The 17,784-nt window shown below is 41.2% G+C and overlaps 2 protein-coding genes across 2 annotated transcripts; both read left to right on the forward strand.

Moving 5' to 3' along the window:
• Positions 1-657: 657 nt before the first annotated feature.
• On the forward strand, positions 658-5,487 carry tlx1 (T cell leukemia homeobox 1; the record flags this gene model as incomplete). The annotated part of the gene is made up of 3 exons (XM_079280844.1): positions 658-1,129; positions 2,989-3,226; positions 5,277-5,487. 3 exons carry the CDS (start codon positions 658-660, stop codon positions 5,485-5,487), a joined length of 921 nt encoding a protein of 306 aa, XP_079136970.1.
• Positions 5,488-11,562: 6,075 nt separating this feature from the next.
• sdhaf4 (succinate dehydrogenase complex assembly factor 4) lies at positions 11,563-17,511 on the forward strand. The gene is made up of 3 exons (XM_079279854.1): positions 11,563-11,713; positions 12,720-12,833; positions 16,711-17,511. Exons 1-3 carry the CDS (start codon positions 11,635-11,637, stop codon positions 16,818-16,820), a joined length of 303 nt encoding a protein of 100 aa, XP_079135980.1. The 5' UTR covers positions 11,563-11,634; the 3' UTR covers positions 16,821-17,511.
• Positions 17,512-17,784: the final 273 nt, after the last annotated feature.

Below are 17,784 nucleotides of genomic sequence, written 5' to 3' on the forward strand. Positions count from 1 at the left end.
CTGAAGACAACGGGCCCTTCAGCTCTGTGTACCCTCCTGCCTTATCAGAGCGATATCTTATTTCATTTTTATTTGTTTATTAATTCCGATTTTTATTTCATCTTTACTTTTTTATCTTTATTTTATTTTATTTCCTTTTATTTTCTATTTATTAATTATTATTATTGTAGGGAATCATGAATGGAAGCACTGTGCAGCTTGTTGCTGCAGTCATTAGGAGCGCGGTTATGAAATAGAAAATAAAAACATAAGTGTGAAGCATGCTTGTCCATTGTGTTGTTGATCTTGTCCAGCTGTTAAACACTGTTTTATGAAGTGTGCCTTAAAGCCTCCGTAGAGCTCACACAGTCTTTAGCCAATCGAGTTTCCGGCTCTAAAATTGGGTCTTAATCTCGCGCTGTCTATTTGGCACTGTGATTGATGTCCTCGCGCGGTAGAAGAAGGGGGGGGGGGGCAGGGGGAAAACGGTCCAGCCTCGGTTCTCGTGCCTTCACACACACAGACGGACGCACACACTTGCGCCCACACTCACTAGCCTACAGATAGCGACCGGAGCTCGAGCGGAAGGAGCCCAGTATACGTAAAAGAGTCCAGGGGAGCGGCGCGTGGAGCGAACTCTGTTCCTCGCGCCGGAGCTGGAGGGGCTCGCGGAAGGCCATGGACCACATAGGGATACTGGGGGCGCATCTGCAGCAGCACACGCACGTAGAGCCTATCAGCTTCGGCATTGACCAGATCCTCAGCAACGTGGAGCAGAGCTGCATGCTGGGCGCGAGGATGCACGAGCCGGACTACGGACATGGGGCCTACAACTGCGGCGCAAGCAACGGCGTGAACAGCGGCGGAAGCGGCGGTGGCGGTGGCTACACATACGGCCACGCCGGATACAATGGCACCGGCAGCTCGTGCGGGATGGCCTCCCTCGGGGGCGCTTATCACATGAACATAGGCGTGAATGCAAACGGGACTAACGTTAGCTCCGCCGGGGTCATCCGGGTCCCCGCGCACCGGCCTCTAAGCTGCGGAAACTCCTCTGGGCTGCCGGTGAGCGGGAACATCAACAACCTGAACACGCTCACGTTCCCCTGGATGGAGAGCAACCGGCGTTACACCAAAGACCGGTTCACAGGTAGCCATATAATATAATACATAGGCCTACACATAACATAGTATAATATGGCAGTCCATTAAGTCAGTCCAATAAATTAAAAAATACAATACGATGTAAAAAAAATTAATCAAATTAAAGAAATATACCGACTGTATAATGTTATAGGATTATTTAAAATACAAATCAATATGTTTAGATAATACAACTGCTGCTGCAGCCTTTTGTTGTAAATCTTCTTTCGCAAAGCCGATATTACTAATGACCTATTATAATTAAATTATAGCCCATAATACATGATGTGTTTCCATTTGCTTGCGTGTTAGTGAATCAGTGATTAATTCCTCAATATGAATTACTCAGTCATTTATTTGAGGTCGATGAAGACTCACACATGTTCTACATCAATTGGAAATCTAAGGGAGCCCGTGTCACGTTGCATAATTGTTTGGTTTTTCTTAACTTAAAAATAATAAGTTGGAAAAAAACGGGAAAAGGTTATTTCCTAAGTTGTTGTTTTTTCCATAGTTAACTTGTATTGTTTATTGCTGCTTTATGTATTGCTTTTCAGTACAAAATAGAAACAACCGTTATTTTAAGAAACTCATCATAAACCAAACTGCTATTATGTTTATAATTTTACTGAAATCGGTTATGTTTAAAGTCATTAAAATGTATGATAATAAATGAGAGTTTGATATGATTTAATGAGTGAGGGAACACTTGTTCCTTGTCTATAAGCAGTACTACAGTATCACTGTAAGATATTGTAGACTGAACTCTATCTTGAATAGTATTATTACAAATGTAATGTATAGACTGCCAGTATTCTTTAAGGGTGTTATTTGACATGTGGTATTTCGTGTGTGTAAATAATGTTCTGGAGACAGTGTGCTGTGAAATCTGTCTCTTTATTACTTTGAAAGCCATTATATCAAAGGTTAAACTGATACAGTGTCAAATGCCCTTTCTGACTTGACTGGCTTGTGTTGACGTAGTAATAATCAAAGTAATACATTATTGCGATCAATTATTTCATTAAAAATTCGCCTGTATGCAGAAAACAGGTTCTCCACTTTGATCAGACCATATGCCATGGGTTAAATATATATACATGTATAAACACAAGTTCTGTAGAAGTTTTTCGGTTATGGATTTAATAAAGAATGTTATAATATAAGAACTAAGCCGAAATAATAGAATACAATGAAAAAAACACACAAAGGTTTTATGGTCATTTAAAAAATATATAAAATGACTACATTGAATTTTAAAACAGAAACCGTTGCAAATTAAATGACAGGACATATAGGCTGTGCCGTAAACACGATTTAACACGAGGTCTGTCAGCGCTCTCTCACTCATTTTCTGTCTGGTTGACCTAAATACCATGCTTTGACCTGTCTTGTCCTGTTCTGACTATACTGCCCTCACCTGTCCTGTCCTCCTGTCATTTCCTTCACTGTTCTGTTCTGTTCTGTCCTGTTCTCTACTGTCCTTTCCTGACTTGTACTGTCCTGACACGACTAACCTTACCTTTCCTTCCCTGTCTCATGTCCTGAATTGTACTGTCCTTTCCTGTCCTGTGCTGTCTGGACTTATACTGTCCTGACTTGTATTGTCCGTTTCTGTCCTCCTGTCCTGACTTGTACTGCCCTGTGCTGTCCTGTCCTCCTGCGCTCTCACTATCCTGACCTGACTTTTATCGTCCTTTATTTTCCTGTTTTGTCCTTATTGTCCTTTCCTGTCCTGTCCTGTCCTGTCCTGACTTGTATTGTCCTGACTTGACCCGACTTGCACTATCCTCTCCTGCGCCATCCTCCCCGTCCTGACTTGTCCCGTTCTCTCCTTTCTCGTCCCCGTCCTCCCATCCCGCCCAGTATCCCTCTCACCCCTCACTGTGACGCGTCGCGTAGGTCACCCCTACCAGAACAGGACGCCCCCGAAGAAGAAGAAGCCCCGGACGTCCTTTACGCGGCTGCAGATCTGCGAGCTGGAGAAGCGCTTCCACCGGCAGAAGTACCTGGCTTCGGCAGAGAGGGCCGCCCTCGCCAAAGCCCTGAAGATGACCGACGCCCAGGTCAAAACCTGGTTCCAAAACAGACGCACCAAATGGAGGTGAGGTCCTGTTTTGTTTTGTTTTTTTAAAGCTTTTACCAATGCATTCGACACTGAGCAGATGCCCAAAGAAGCTCTGCATATAAGGGGCCCTCTGGTTTTAACGGGGCTCCAGGAGGTCCCTTTAGTCCCTGTTCAGACTGTTTTCATCGTAGGCTTACTTCCCATGAATGTGGTTTTCTGATTTCTGATTTGTGCCCTTACAGTTCAATGCACTTCCACACAAAGTCTTAACAGTAAATAAACAAATATTCACTTAGCTGCCACTTAATTAGCTGAAGCTAATGCAGTCTAATGAAACATCCCTTCAATTACTCCTCATTCATGAGGCTTCTTATGTTCATTTTGAACTTTCTGTTATTTGGTCCATCGTTGATATAAATGGGGTGGACAACATACTAGAAACACCTGATTTATTGCAGGAGTGTTGTAGACTGCATGAGTTTTAGCTAGCTGTATGGGCAACAATAGCTGAACTCCGCTGGGTAGAATTCTTCAAATGGACATTTGCTGAATGTTATGAAGAGACTGGTCCACACGCACGACACAATAATATGGAGTAAATACAAGTCAGTTCGAGCAATAAAGGCTCAAATATACATGTTTCTGAGGCAGAAAGAAAACACAGTGCTGGTTTTTAAAAAAGGAAGACAAATTGCTCACTTCACTCTTATTTCCTGCAAATCATTCGTCAAAAAGGAATGTGCTGGTTATTAGTAAAAAAAATAAAATGTGTTTTTCATGCTCTTGTCACTTTTGAGATTCAGGGTTATTTATCTTTCATTGCATGTCTTCTTTCAGACGAGTGGAAAGAAAACATCCAAAATACACATTTAGGTGTTTATTTTACTTTGTGCATGTACATTTCTCCTAAATCCACCAAGTTACCAAACACTGCCTCATTTGCATATTTCAATATAAAATGTCTGATAACATACAAAAAAAGAATTGCCTTTATGTAAGTAATCAACTGTGGAAGTTTGATAGTGATATCTATTCGTTTTTAGCCCATTCACCTGTATTCATTTTTACGTATATCTTTAAAGGCTGTTTTCTCCAAATACGTTTTTGCTCATACTCTACCAAAACGTTCCCTATTCATTCCTATCAATATTCTAGTACCTTCATATGTCGTACTGAACGTACTAAAATCCGCACACATTTAATACGATAATACCTAATATGCATATTCAATCATACATTTCCAGAAGCACATAAACATACTCAATAAGAATCTAGGAAAATGTTAACAAACAGATGTCTGTTTGTTTGTTTTTTGATTTATTTACTTTCTAAGAATTATGAGAAACTGAGTGACTGATTTTGAAAATATTACAGTATTAATCCTCCGTTCTCTTGAACTGATATCCACTTGCAGCGGTGTGTAAGGTCCCGCCCCTGCAGTGCACGCTATTATGACGGACCCTACACGCACACACACCATCGTATTGTCATGTCAGTTGGCGACTTGGAATTGGCAACATCAACTTACCCAGCAATCATCATTGCATATGACAAACAAGAATCAAAGAAGTTAATAAATGATTCTTTTTCTTCGTATTTTACTCGTAGTTTTTATAGTTTATCATTTAGTTGTAGATTGCTATTGACTATTTAACAAAAGAAATGGACGCAGGTTTGCCTTTTAAGGGAAGATACCGCAAATGGCACCCATTCATACACAGTTTTGTCTCTTCGCACATTATGAAATGTCGAATTTTTAATGTTTTGATTTCGAAACAAACGACGCATGTCTTTTTATCTTTTTTTATTTTCGATGATAATGCTATGGAAATTGTAATAACTGAATTCACGGACGATGAAAATCATTTCATTCTGTGCATCTGCACCGTCAAACTGAAATAAACTCATCGGATCATCGGTTAACAACCATAACATGAGAACACTAGGCCTACAGAGATGACAATGAGTCCACTATATAGGATATGAGGTTGTTATAATATTCGGATTAATGTACATTATCTGTATTCGGCTTGTGTCGGCCCGGTGTGTGAACGGCTCCGCGGTGTTTCCCTGTCGCTGTTCGCAGGCGGCAGACTGCGGAGGAGCGCGAGGCGGAGCGGCAGCAGGCCAACCGGATCCTCATGCAGCTGCAGCAGGAGGCTTTTCAGAAGACCATCAACCAGCCGCTGACCCCGGACCCGCTGTGCCTGCAGAACAGCTCGCTGTTCGCCTTGCAGAACCTGCAGCCGTGGTCTGAGAGCACCGGTAAGATCAGCAGCGTGTCGGCTTGCGAGTAGAGCTGCACGTCATGCGCCGGTATGCGGCAGAGACACGCGCCGCGGGGCCCGCTGAGGAGCCCCCGCGCAGTGGAGACCCGATCTTGGCTTTCGGGTTATCTTTCTGCTCTTATCACACATACACTGATGCTGCAGCTATAACTGCTTCAGACGGGGTCCATCAACACCACCCATCTGAGCTCCACAGTCTGATCTGGATCCCTTCAGAGCTCTTTATCCCTGCAGACTGACATTTTTTGGAAATATTTCGGAGTAATCGTGATGAACAATATACAGTACTCCATAAAAGTGCAACAAAAAAAGGCCCCGAGAGGACCAGGACAGACTGGCATCAGTGAGTTGTTGTATCATAGTTGACCTATAAGGGACTTGATGTTTCATAAACAGCATATTTTAATATTTGTGTACATCAGCGTCAGTCTGTGTTTATCCGCCATGTTTATGTCCTTTTTTTTGCTTAACTGCAAAATAACAGCACTTGTTTTTAGCACCTTTGTATATGAATTCGAACACAATCTGAAATGCAAGAAGGAACTCCATGAGATGATTTACAGCAGGGATTCCCAAACTTCTGCCTCTAGGGGGTGCGCGAGTTGCCTCTAGGGGGTGCGCGAGAGGAAAAGTGTAATGGCGTCTGATGGTGTAATAATATTAAATATAAAAAAAAAATGTAATTTTAATTTAAAAAGTGGGATTTTTCACAAAATAAAAACATGAATTATAAAAATTCCCTTTGTAAGATTTAAAATTAAAAACGTACAGTTTAATAAATGCACTTGAGCTCCTTCCGGCAGTCTTTACGCCTGCCGCCAGTCGTACACACTAGCCAGCCTAGCTTGTGCAGCTAACCTCAGCTAACAGCGAACTTCATTCATTCAGCAACATTCATTTAAATATGCTAAACTGGGTCTATAAATGACGCACTACGGGCTTCATATCTGGTTACAGAATAGCGAGAAAGGGGCTACCGCACACAATCGCCGAAGACGTGAGCTTGCCAGCTGCCAGAGAGATGGTGGAATGTATGATTGGGGGGAAAGAAGCAAAAAAGTTGTGCATGATCCCGGTGTCCAACAACACTGTGTCGCCGCATCGATGCTTTGTCCGAAGACATCCTGGCTACATTAGTCGCTCATTAATTGTAAATTAAATGTGATAATCTGCCTCTGAGCCTGTGCGTGTGTGCTCGCATCCGTATTGCTCTTTAAAAGTGACGCCTTGTGTCACTGAAAGTTATTGAAACTTTGTTGCAGTGTTTCAGGGCGTTTTCACACCTTCAGTTCGTTTGCTTTGTTCCGATTCAGGGATTAATATGATACAATGTTGCAGTTGCTCCTTTGTTCGGTTTGTGTTCACACTGCAACATTTAACAGCGGACTAAATATTGTAAACAAACGCCACGCGCGAGCAAACTCTCATTGGTCAGAATTCTATGCTCTGTTGCTTTTTTTATTTATTTTTATTCAGGGGGGGGGGGGGGTGCGCGAACCCGGTCGGGATGTAGAAGGGGGTGCGCGCGCAGCCTAAAAAGTTTGGGAACCGCTGATTTACAGCAATGGACCAGGATGTCTATTTTACTCTTTTTTAATAATTGAGGAACATATGGGCCACAAGCTTCAGATTAAAATACAAATCATATTAAAAGACACATTTGACCACAGTTCAATACATTTCACATTCCTATGGACTCTTATTTTTTTACAAACTGTATTTTCCTATGTTGTGTGGAAGCAGATCTCAGACCTGTGAGCTGAGACTAAACACAAACAAACACCAGTGGCGTGTGAGTGTGTGCGTGTATGCTTCAAACGATTGCATTCATACTGATGACAATAATATATGCTGAAATTAATTTCGTGGATTCATTTGGAAAATACATTTTTTATCAAATGTTTATTTCCATGCCGCATAGATTTGGTCACTCTTGAGTAAACCTAAAGGCGAAAAAATTGTTCCTTGTTTTCACTGTTAATTTTTCACTTACTGATGTTTTCCTATGTTTTTGATCATCTGGCACAAAACACAACTATAAACATGACACATTGTACATATCTTACAATAGTGACAATAAGCAAGATGTGTCCAGTCTTGAAGTTGCAACACAAGGCAGCTTTGTGTTCATATTTAGAAAACAACAGAGTAAAACAGCCATTGGTGAGAAACACTGGGACGCAAAACTAATATCAACAGACAACACCAAGGCCGGTTGACTGCAGGTTCCCACATTTTACAACTTCATTTAGAAACGTGGAAGTATGCAGCAGTAAAGTACAATCATGACTGGCTTGAAAATAAAACCTGCAACAACAAATTATTATGCCGATAATCATCAAAACAGGCTGTAGCATTTAGGGATGAATTGTCAGGAATGGAATATAATCATGATTTCACATAAGAATGGTGTTTTCGTTACCTTAGAATGAGCCGTTTATGTCTACATATACAGAGCTGGTCCTCTTCACAGAGTCCGCCATGTTTCTACAGTACAGAACGGACACACCAAACACCGGCTGTTGGGGCCATTTGCGTTTTTCGGCCACTCACAACCTCACCGTTGGTGGCGCCAAATCCTACACACAGTCCCTTTAAAACTCCTACACTGAAACATACCGGAATCACTTTCGTATATCTTTTGTTAAAAGAACAAATCATTTTATTGCACCACAGACAAATCTTTTCTTTTTGTGAAAACCATTGTTAATAACCTGGTCTCACTCCCAGGGTGTCAAATATCGATGCTTGGTCAGTGGCCCGCAGTGTTTTAATAGCCTCATATGAGACTGTAGAGTCTGTATGATACATACCAGGCTTTCAACTGACTCTCGTGTAAACTCGCCTGCCTCATAGTAGATGCTCAGAGGAACTGTCGTAGTGTTAAGAGTGAGAAGTCCTCTAAGGGTGGGTGTGACAACCACATCCAGGACTTTCACTCAAGAGACCTCTGTTCGTGTCCCATGTGAAACCCAAAGCTGAGTGATTTTTACTGCCCACATTATGTCACATGACATTATGTTCATGTGATGAAACGCCCCTGAGTCGCACAATATTCTACATACCGCGCTTACGTTACGTACCGAGCTTACGTTGCAATCGTATCATTTTAAGCCATATCATGTTTGTTTTTTTAACCCTATAAGTGGTTTTGTTGCCTAAACCCAACGCCACCGTTTTCACAACATTAACCACGTGCACAACGTTAACTGCACGAACCAGAAAAATATGAGTTGAGATGAGATCATGTTGCTCTTTAGTTAAGAACAAACTTAATAAAGGTCCTCCTGCATTAATAAAGGATAATTAAACAGTAACATTGTGTGAGTCTGTTCTTTGTTGTGTGATAATTCCTGTATTTAACTGTGAGGAAATTCACGATTATCCCGTTAATTGAAATCCACCATCATCAACTCTGCGTTTTATTACGATCCGCAATATAATTCTGTATTGTACCATCATATCATAATTGGCATTTTCTGGAAACCAAGAGATATATTGAATGTAGATGTTTCTAAACCATAAATACGTTTCATGTCAGCCTCGTATTGTGCTTACAAAAACACACAATGGCACGTGGGTAACGTGAAACAATTGGCTGTAGGTTTCGGCAACAAAACTACTGCCATGGTTTGTGTTATGATGGTAACGTAACAGCGTAACGTGACACAACATGACGCAAAAATGTGACATAACAACATAACAAGTGTAAATCAATAACAACCGCCTTAGCAGACTTTCTCATGAAACGTTACGTAAGAGGCGGAAAGTCAACATTTTATTTTGGTTTCACACAAACAGTGGAGGAGTAAAAAGTCCTGTTTGTTTGACCCACCCACCACCACCACTACTCCCACCCTCAGGAGAGTTGCTCGCTTGTCATACTCATTATTATACCATGTAACTTCCCGCCACTCGATGTACTACATCACCGAATGCACAAACGTCCACATTCAATGTATCCATCGTTTTCAGAAATGTACAACACACATTCTCTCCTGGGTTTTGACATGCCTCCAATGCGTCTCGAACGTTGATGTGCTGATGTGAACCGACTCAGATTTTTAGGCTCATTTTACAAATGCTGCTCATATGTTCGGAAATCCCCATACGATGTGAATGTGAACGTGACTCCAACTGTTTCGAGTAATCTCACCATCCCATTCATCACAAACTGGTCTGTGGCTGTGGATGGCTGGAAAAGTGGCATTTTGAAATGCAAAAGCACTGGTGAGGAAAGATGACAAGAAACAGGTCATTCTGCAGGAGAGTCAGCTCTCACATATATAAGGAGTGTGTGTGTGTGGGGGGGGATGTTTCATTTTTGAATGTGACAACGGTTTCCGTTTCCCTTTTCTTTCCAAAAAATTCCAGGAGGATGAATGCTGTACACAACATTGTTTTCCTTTGTTGCTTTCTTACTCGTTACATTTTGATGCATGTCTAACATTCTCTGATGAAAAAAATATAGAAACTTGTTTTTTGCCCAAACACTTTTTAGGTGTGTATTGGAGTCGGCAGTGCATGCTGAGCCAGCTGTTTGGCAGTGTGTTTGTGTGTGTGTGTGTGTGTGTGTGTGTGTGCGCGTGTGTGTGTGTAATGTGTGACGTGACATTCTCCAGGACTGCTTTCTAAAAGGTTGAAGAGGAATTTAAAGGAGAATTTCATCATCCACTCAGAAATATCTGGACTAAGCCACTGGAGTTGAGCTAGGCTGAAACCTCCTGGAATTCCTCTCTCTCACACACACACACACACACACACACACACACACACACACACACACACACACACACACACACACACACACACACACACACACACACACACATGGTTTCACCCTGGGGAGAAAAAGTGGTCACTCACCAGAGCTGATAAAGATGAAGCAAGTTGAGAAAAAGATATACCACTCTGCATGGTACATATTTTTTGTTACAGTTCTTTCCCTCTCAGTATTTGACACAGTGTGTTTACATGAACATGAAAAACTGTTCATGATTGTTTTTTGGACTATCCTGTTTATATGTTTATACATAAACACTATCCCGTTTTCAGAAATCAGGATAAGCCCTTATCCTGTTTATGAGAAACACGAAACTGTAGAAAGCTGTAGCTGTACTACATGCAACCAGGAAGCTGTTGCATGTAGTGTATATTTATACATGTGTACCTTAGACTGTATATAAGAAGTGGACGTCGTGACGTCACCCATTGGTTTTTGGACTGCCATTTTGCAGCCTCGAGTTAGGCATTTTGGCCATCGCCATCTTGGATTTTGCAACCACAGAATGAAAGTGACCATATATTGACTGGAAGAGTGACGCTGTGATAGAGACGGCATATACGGCTCTGGTAGCATTGACACCCTGTCAATCACAGTAAGCACGCCCTGCACACTCTGCTTTATGGTCTATTTTGCACTAAATGGGACCATACTTTACTAAACATCATGCTGTATTTAAGAAGTCTTGAAGCTATTGGTTGATAAACTTATTTTTACAATTTTTACTGAGGTAATAAATCCAGTGAGAAGTAAGGTCATTTTCTCATTAACTTATACAATCGGACTTCTTTTTACAACCAGAGTTGGGTGCACACCTGCAGCACACCGTGTTCTGGGATTTATTAGCGAGTAAACTCATTTTATTTAAGTGGAAACACACTTATCACATCAACTAAATCACATCAAACAAACTTAGATTTGCACATACAGACCCAAGTGGGCTAAATCCTTTGCCAAGACCTGGAAGCCATATATTGAATATCTGAATAAGGCTACCATTTGGATATTGATAAACTGATCCAAGTCATAAATCAGATTTGGTGTGAAACCATAAATGTCTTTTTTCATTCCTCCAAATCACGTATTATAATATAAGTAGATGCAGAGTTTCTATATATGAAGCTATGTCTACTGAAGTTCAGTCAGTAAAGCTTTAAAAAAGATAAAACATAACAATGGGACCGACATTTTTACACTGTATTTAGGGATTTGTCTCCACCTACTGGCGTCGAATATACATTACATCCACTGCCTTGTCGACATTTTCCGTCGCAACGTGATGATGACATTGAGCGCGACACACAACGACAACAACATAGCGCTCGTTGTGTAAGCGTCCGAGGAGGACAGCAGAAAGCAAGGTCTCTGCAGACATGTCTCTTCTGCGGTTATGTGCTCCGGCCAGCAAACTTGGAGTGTCCAAGAGTTTATTTACCGAGTCCGTCTTTACAGGTCAGTGTGTGTGTGCGTGCTATTCGCTAATGTAGCCTCTTTTCTTGTGAGTCAAACGCTAGTACATTTACAAACCTGCTATTTTAACATGTTCGTGTTTTATACGCCCTACAGCGTGTTACAGAATGACTACTTAATGGTAAATGTTGTGCCATAATGCTGAACATGGATATTCATCAAAGTAACGTTAGCAAAGGGCATATCATAGCTGGGCCATAGTGATAGGCCAAATCCCAATGTCCCCCGTTACGGACTTTGAGGCGCGCTCCCGCGAAGTCTGTGAGGGTTTAGTTCTGTCCCACTGTCAAATCATCAAGTGTTTGAGGCTCTCGCAGACATTTTTAGCCCTTTATGAACCCTTTCCGTAAGTCAGCATGGTATGCTGACTTAGCCTAAGGGAATTACCCACAAATCATTGCAATGTGACGTTAAACACGGGGTAACCAGTGGACGCATGGAGACGTCAAAAAAAAAGGTAAACAAAGAGGCTCAGTTGTGTTCAGCCTGTCATAATACATTTACTCAGAAACATTCAGGGTTAAAGATGGAACAAAAAATAAACATGAAATCTTTATTCATCAAATATTTGATTTTGTCATTGAAGCTGTTTTGACAAAAACGAGTAAATAGATGATATGAAGTTACCTCTCATCTTGTGAGGAAAGAGCCTGAAAGACGTTCAAATCAAGGAGTACAAAGTATAAAATAAATACACGCAATTATACATCATATTTTTTGTCGTTTTCATGGTAACGTGATATCTTGCAGCAAAGTGCTGTCCCGTTCCTATATTCACACCATTTCAAGCCCTCACAGTCTCTCACACTCACCCACTTAGCTGGTGACGTCAGTAAGTCCTTGAGGGTTTAGGGGGGACATTGGGATTTGGCCGGAGTCTTTTACCGGGGGCACTGTTCTTACGTTGTGCCGCTGGCTGCCGACGACTGAGCCATCTTTTATTCTGAAATCCCTGCCATCCGTGTGGTCTCCCGTGTGTCTCGAGCAGGTTTTCCCCGTGCAGCCAGCGGAGCGGTGAAGGACAAGGAGCCGCTGAAGAAAGCGAAAACTCCGCAGGGTCGGTTTGACGGCCCCGAGGGGGCGAGCCAAGCTGCTCTGCAAAGTGAGAACCAAGAAGGGGGAACTTTTCTGTCTTTTTAATAAAGGCTCAAACTCGGACCCAAAAAACAGAGAATATGAAACAAAACAAATTGCAAAAGGGCGAGAACAAATAAGCAGTATTTCTGTGGGATTTGTATTTACTTCCAATGAATAAATAAAAACAATTCCAATGATGGAGATTAAGTGTGTTAAGTAATGACAAGCAACCGCTGCAGTTCTTCTTTTCCTGTGAATGGACACAATCATGGAATTCCTCTATTTATGTCATTGCTGCCTGTTTAATAGACAAAAACATCACGAAGAATGTCACTAAAACTGGCATTTCTTACAAATTACAGCTTGTTAAAGGTTGTATTGAAGTTGAACCACCTCCGAATAACCTCATGATGACACAAGCATGACGGGATGCTGCGTCATTAACGGGCAATGTATATCGTCAAAATCAATGTAATTAACACAATGACAAGAACCAGTCACATATTTATATGACAACAAAGCAGGTACAATAACATAAAACCCAAATAACCTGATTCAACAGGCCTCTGCACATTCCAGCAAAACTGCGGCGCTAAAACATGCATTCATCCACACACTCAAAGGCACGGGCCATTCAATTATTATTCACATCAGACGGAACAATATTAACCATATCATAAAAACGACACAATTAACAAAACAATTAACAGTAGTAACGCGACTGCAGATGTTTTTTTTTAATTCACTCACCAAATTTGCTGTTCACTATTTAAAAACAAAGTCCATCCTCCTTTCTTCGATGACAAAGAGTTTACTGCCACGGTTGTACAGTACATTATTTCAATTCCAGCAAGAGGTCCTTCTCGATTCATGGCACTGATGGACTGATGACAATCGAGTCTCCCCAGTTGTATTTCTTGAATATGTTTTCATGCGTTTGAGGGCTGAAAATGTCCGCTCGACAGAGGCAGCAGATATTGGGATTGTCACCGCCAAACATGCCAAAACGCTAAAAGGTAATGTCGAGTAAAAACGTCTTGCATATCTTTAAACTTTAACTCTTACTACTACACAGTTCTGCTAGCTAGCTTCACAACAGTCACGCAATATCGTCCTCATTTACTTAAACTGCGAAGGATAATTGTAATTCTGAAGGCCTCTGGGCAGATTGTTTTACACAGCATAGGGGCGAAATCTGATTGGATAAAAGCTCCACTTAAAACAAGCTGCGCTGGAAGCATGTAGTGCATTTATGAAAATGTATTCAATTATAAAATAGCTATAACTTTGTGATTCTGTCTAGGCCAGTAGAGAAGGCCTTGCTGGCCCTGACGGCCCACCACTGCTGTAAATGTAATAAAATGTGTATTTGCCTGCATGTGTTTATGAAGAATCTGATCATAATGCCTCATTATATACACACAAGGTTCGCATTGTCCCATAGATAAACATGAACTGATCATTTTTACAGTAAATAGATAGATAGATAGATAAACAGATAGATATACTTTATTTCAGACTCGGGGTCCATAGAGACAAATATATAAAAAGACAGACACAAACAATAAAAGTACGGAGGCCTAGCAATGCCTTACAAAGAGACAGCTGTACCAATGTCGCCACAGCTGGGACTGGTAGCATGTGGTGCTAAACCTTATGTTGGTTAAAACAACTATGATCCCATTTACAGAGTCATTCAGTCGACAGATGAATTTGTACATGAGATTCCTTAAAACAGTTTGGAAGGTGTTGACTCGTGCAGCCACAAACATTTCACCAGCACTACTCCATCTCGCTCTCTTTAAAAGTATTCTCATGGCGTCATTGTACGCTACTTGAAGTCTCTGTAGACTCTTTGTTCTGTAGTTTGACCACAAGTGTGCAGTGTAGAGTGGAGTACAATACGCTCTGAACAGACATCTTCACTCCATCTGTACACAGACCAAACTTGCGTGAGAGACTGTTTGCTTGTGCATACATCATACCACATTGCCTGGAAATGTCGTTATCATCGGTCATGTGTTCTGTTATAAAATGACCAAGATATTTTACTTCACCACAGACACCAAGATTATTGTCAGACAATTTGAAGTCAGGGAAGTTTAGACATTTGTCCTCTTTAGTTCTACAGATCAGGATAGCACTCTTACTGGCGTTGTATTTGATGTCATGTTCCACACCGTACACAGTACATATAGTGAGGAGCTGCTGAAGACCAGCGCTAGAAGGACTAAAGATCACCAGATCATCTGCAGACATGATGTGATTAACCAGAGTATTACCCATCATGCACCAGTATTACAGGCTTTCAGTTGCTTGGACAGATCATCAACATACAGATTAAACAGAACTTGTCTGACACCATTGCTAACCCCAAATGGGGCTGACACACTTTTACCCCATTTTACTTGCATACTCTGGTGCGCATACCAGTAAGCCAGAATTCTCACTGTGTATGTGGGGACACCTCTTTGGCTCAGTTAAAAAAATAATTTACTATGATTAACACGATCAAAAGCTTTGGAGGCATCAATAAAACACATAAGAAGTGATGAGTTTTGACCTCTGTATTTGTTTACAGTTTCCTTTAAGGCATATATACACAAGTCAGTGCCATGTTTGGCTTTGAAGCCCAACTGGTGATCTGTGGAGGTGATGAAGTCCTGTATTCTGTCCAGCAGAATTCTTTCTAGGACTTTTGACATGACGCTGGCCAAAGCAATGGGCCTGTAATTCTCTCGGCTACATACTTTACCAGCTTTGTTTTTAATGACTGGCACTAAGAGAACAGACAGCATTGAGTCTGGTAACAAGCCGTGAATCATGAAGCCAGTAAAACAAATAGCGAGGAGAGGAGCTAACCTCGGACTAGCATCTTTAAGGTGTTCAGCAGTAATATGGTCGAAGCCACTTGCTTTGCCTTCAGACAGTTTGTTGATAGCTTGGTGCAGCTCATATGATGTAATTACCATTGACTCATTACTCTCAGAACTGTCCACGCTGTACAAATCACTTTTGATGCAGTTCAATAAGGTGCTATAATGCTGTCGCCATGACTCAGCAATGTTGTCTGTTCCTGAGATTCCATCTATAGTGCATGGTAAAGATGTTTTACAGTTAAGAGCTCTCACTTCTTTCCAAAAATCAACTAGGTTGTTGCTTAGCAGCTTCTTGGCCATGGAGTCAGCCCTCATGGCTTGATCATTCTTGCAAATGAAGCGAATGGCATACTTATATCTTGCATTGGTGAGCTTCTTGTACTCAAGCTCTGGCCCTTGTCTGGGTCTACCAGCTCGAGCCCATGATTTGAAGGCTTCACAGGCTTCAGCACGATACTCAGCTACATACTCGTTCCAGCCAGGTTTGATGTTATGGGTCTTATTATGATGCTTGTAGTAGGGCTTGCTGTCTTTATACAGAGCACTTACTATATCATTGTACATGAAGCAGAGATCTCTCCTATGCACCACATCCTTACAGTTAACGTCAGTACACATAGCTGCATCTCTAGCTAGATGAATATTACTGAAGGACTGGTCTGTACGAGCAGAATACACTAAGACGTCCTCTTCAGTGAGAGTTGACCAGTCAAGTTTTTCTGTGTTGACACTATTTCCATTTCTAGATAGCGCCGGCAGATGTTCAACATTTATCGACATAGCAAAAGGTATATGATCAGTTGTTTAATACACTCAGTTGCCAGTTATTTAGGTACACCAAGCTAAAACAAATGCAGTGTAATCCAAGAGTCCTGCAGTAAATCCCCTCGTGATACTTCTAATGTTCAGATCTGGTTGAAACTGTTTTAGATGCTGTAGTTTGCTGAAGCAGTTGTGGGAGGAAAATCATCCTCACTAGAGCAGCATATTTTCAAGCCGAACCGTTCTCTTGTCGTTCTCCAGAGTTCCCCGATGACGTGAACCCTGCAACCAAGGAGAAGGGGGGTCCTCGGGGACCAGAGCCCACCCGGTACGGAGACTGGGAGAGGAAGGGCCGCTGCGTCGACTTCTAGTTCCGCACACGTAAAAAAATCATACCTATGTTATGGAGATGTATATTTTAAACCGTCGCCTGTTCACTCAAGTGTAAGATCAGGTGAGAATGAGGTTTGAACTGTTTCTGATTGTATTAATACTAACAGGGAACACGTAGAACTGTCAGCAGACGAATGGACATCTTAACGAAGTAGATCCTGGCAATGTTTAAATTATTTAAAAAATGACAAACATTTGAAGCTCCAAGACATGTTTTGCACATTGATTGTGTTTGACCATGTGAGGGTACCAAAGGAATGTATCAAATACAACAATAAGTTCAAATTAGACAACATCTGTTTGTTTTTTCCATAATACTAATACTTTCAAAGACACAAATCCTTTCATGAATAAGTTACAGGTTTGTTTTTGCCATTGCCAAGACACAAAACAACTTGTACATGTTTAGCAGTGGTATGCTAAACCATAAGCGCATTATCTCTTTTATTGAGCAAATAACTACACGTGGTTATCTAAATTTGACACATTCAAAACTAAAAGCCTGCGTGTGTTGTTCGCTGAACACCCCTAATGAAATACCCTCACGTAATTACCAATGAACTTCACCCAGAATGCACCTGGGAAATCACCTGTAACCAATTGGATCGCTTAGAAATCAGAGCGTGTGATACTGTAATGAGCATTGACAATAAACAAATATTTATGTTCTTCCTTTTGCATTTGTGTTCATAGTCTATATTTACAGTGTGCTACAAATGAAAATTACTCGAGATAATAGCTTTTTATACTTTGCACATCAGTGTGCAGGTGGCGTGTGGCGAGAGCTATTTATTTAGTGTGTGTGAGTTGTGATGCAAATATTCCACATTTATGAATTTATATAGTTTTGAGATGCGCAAGAGATGTAAGATATTTAGTATTTTGTACATAAGTTCTTGTTTTTTTTTGTGTAGGAGGCCTTAGTTTCAGAAATTGTGTTTT

The sequence above is a fragment of the Melanostigma gelatinosum genome, assembly GCF_949748355.1.
Source record: "Melanostigma gelatinosum genome assembly, chromosome: 12".
In the NCBI taxonomy this organism is placed as follows: domain Eukaryota; kingdom Metazoa; phylum Chordata; class Actinopteri; order Perciformes; family Zoarcidae; genus Melanostigma; species Melanostigma gelatinosum.

Coding starts and splice junctions, on each gene's coding strand:
- sdhaf4 (XM_079279854.1), top strand. CDS start 11,635: ATGTCTCTTCTGCGGTTATGTGCTCCGGCCAGCAAACTTGGAGTGTCC. Junction 11,714..12,719: donor TACCGAGTCCGTCTTTACAG/GTCAGTGTGTGT, acceptor TGTCTCGAGCAG/GTTTTCCCCGTGCAGCCAGC. Junction 12,834..16,710: donor GAGCCAAGCTGCTCTGCAAA/GTGAGAACCAAG, acceptor GTCGTTCTCCAG/AGTTCCCCGATGACGTGAAC.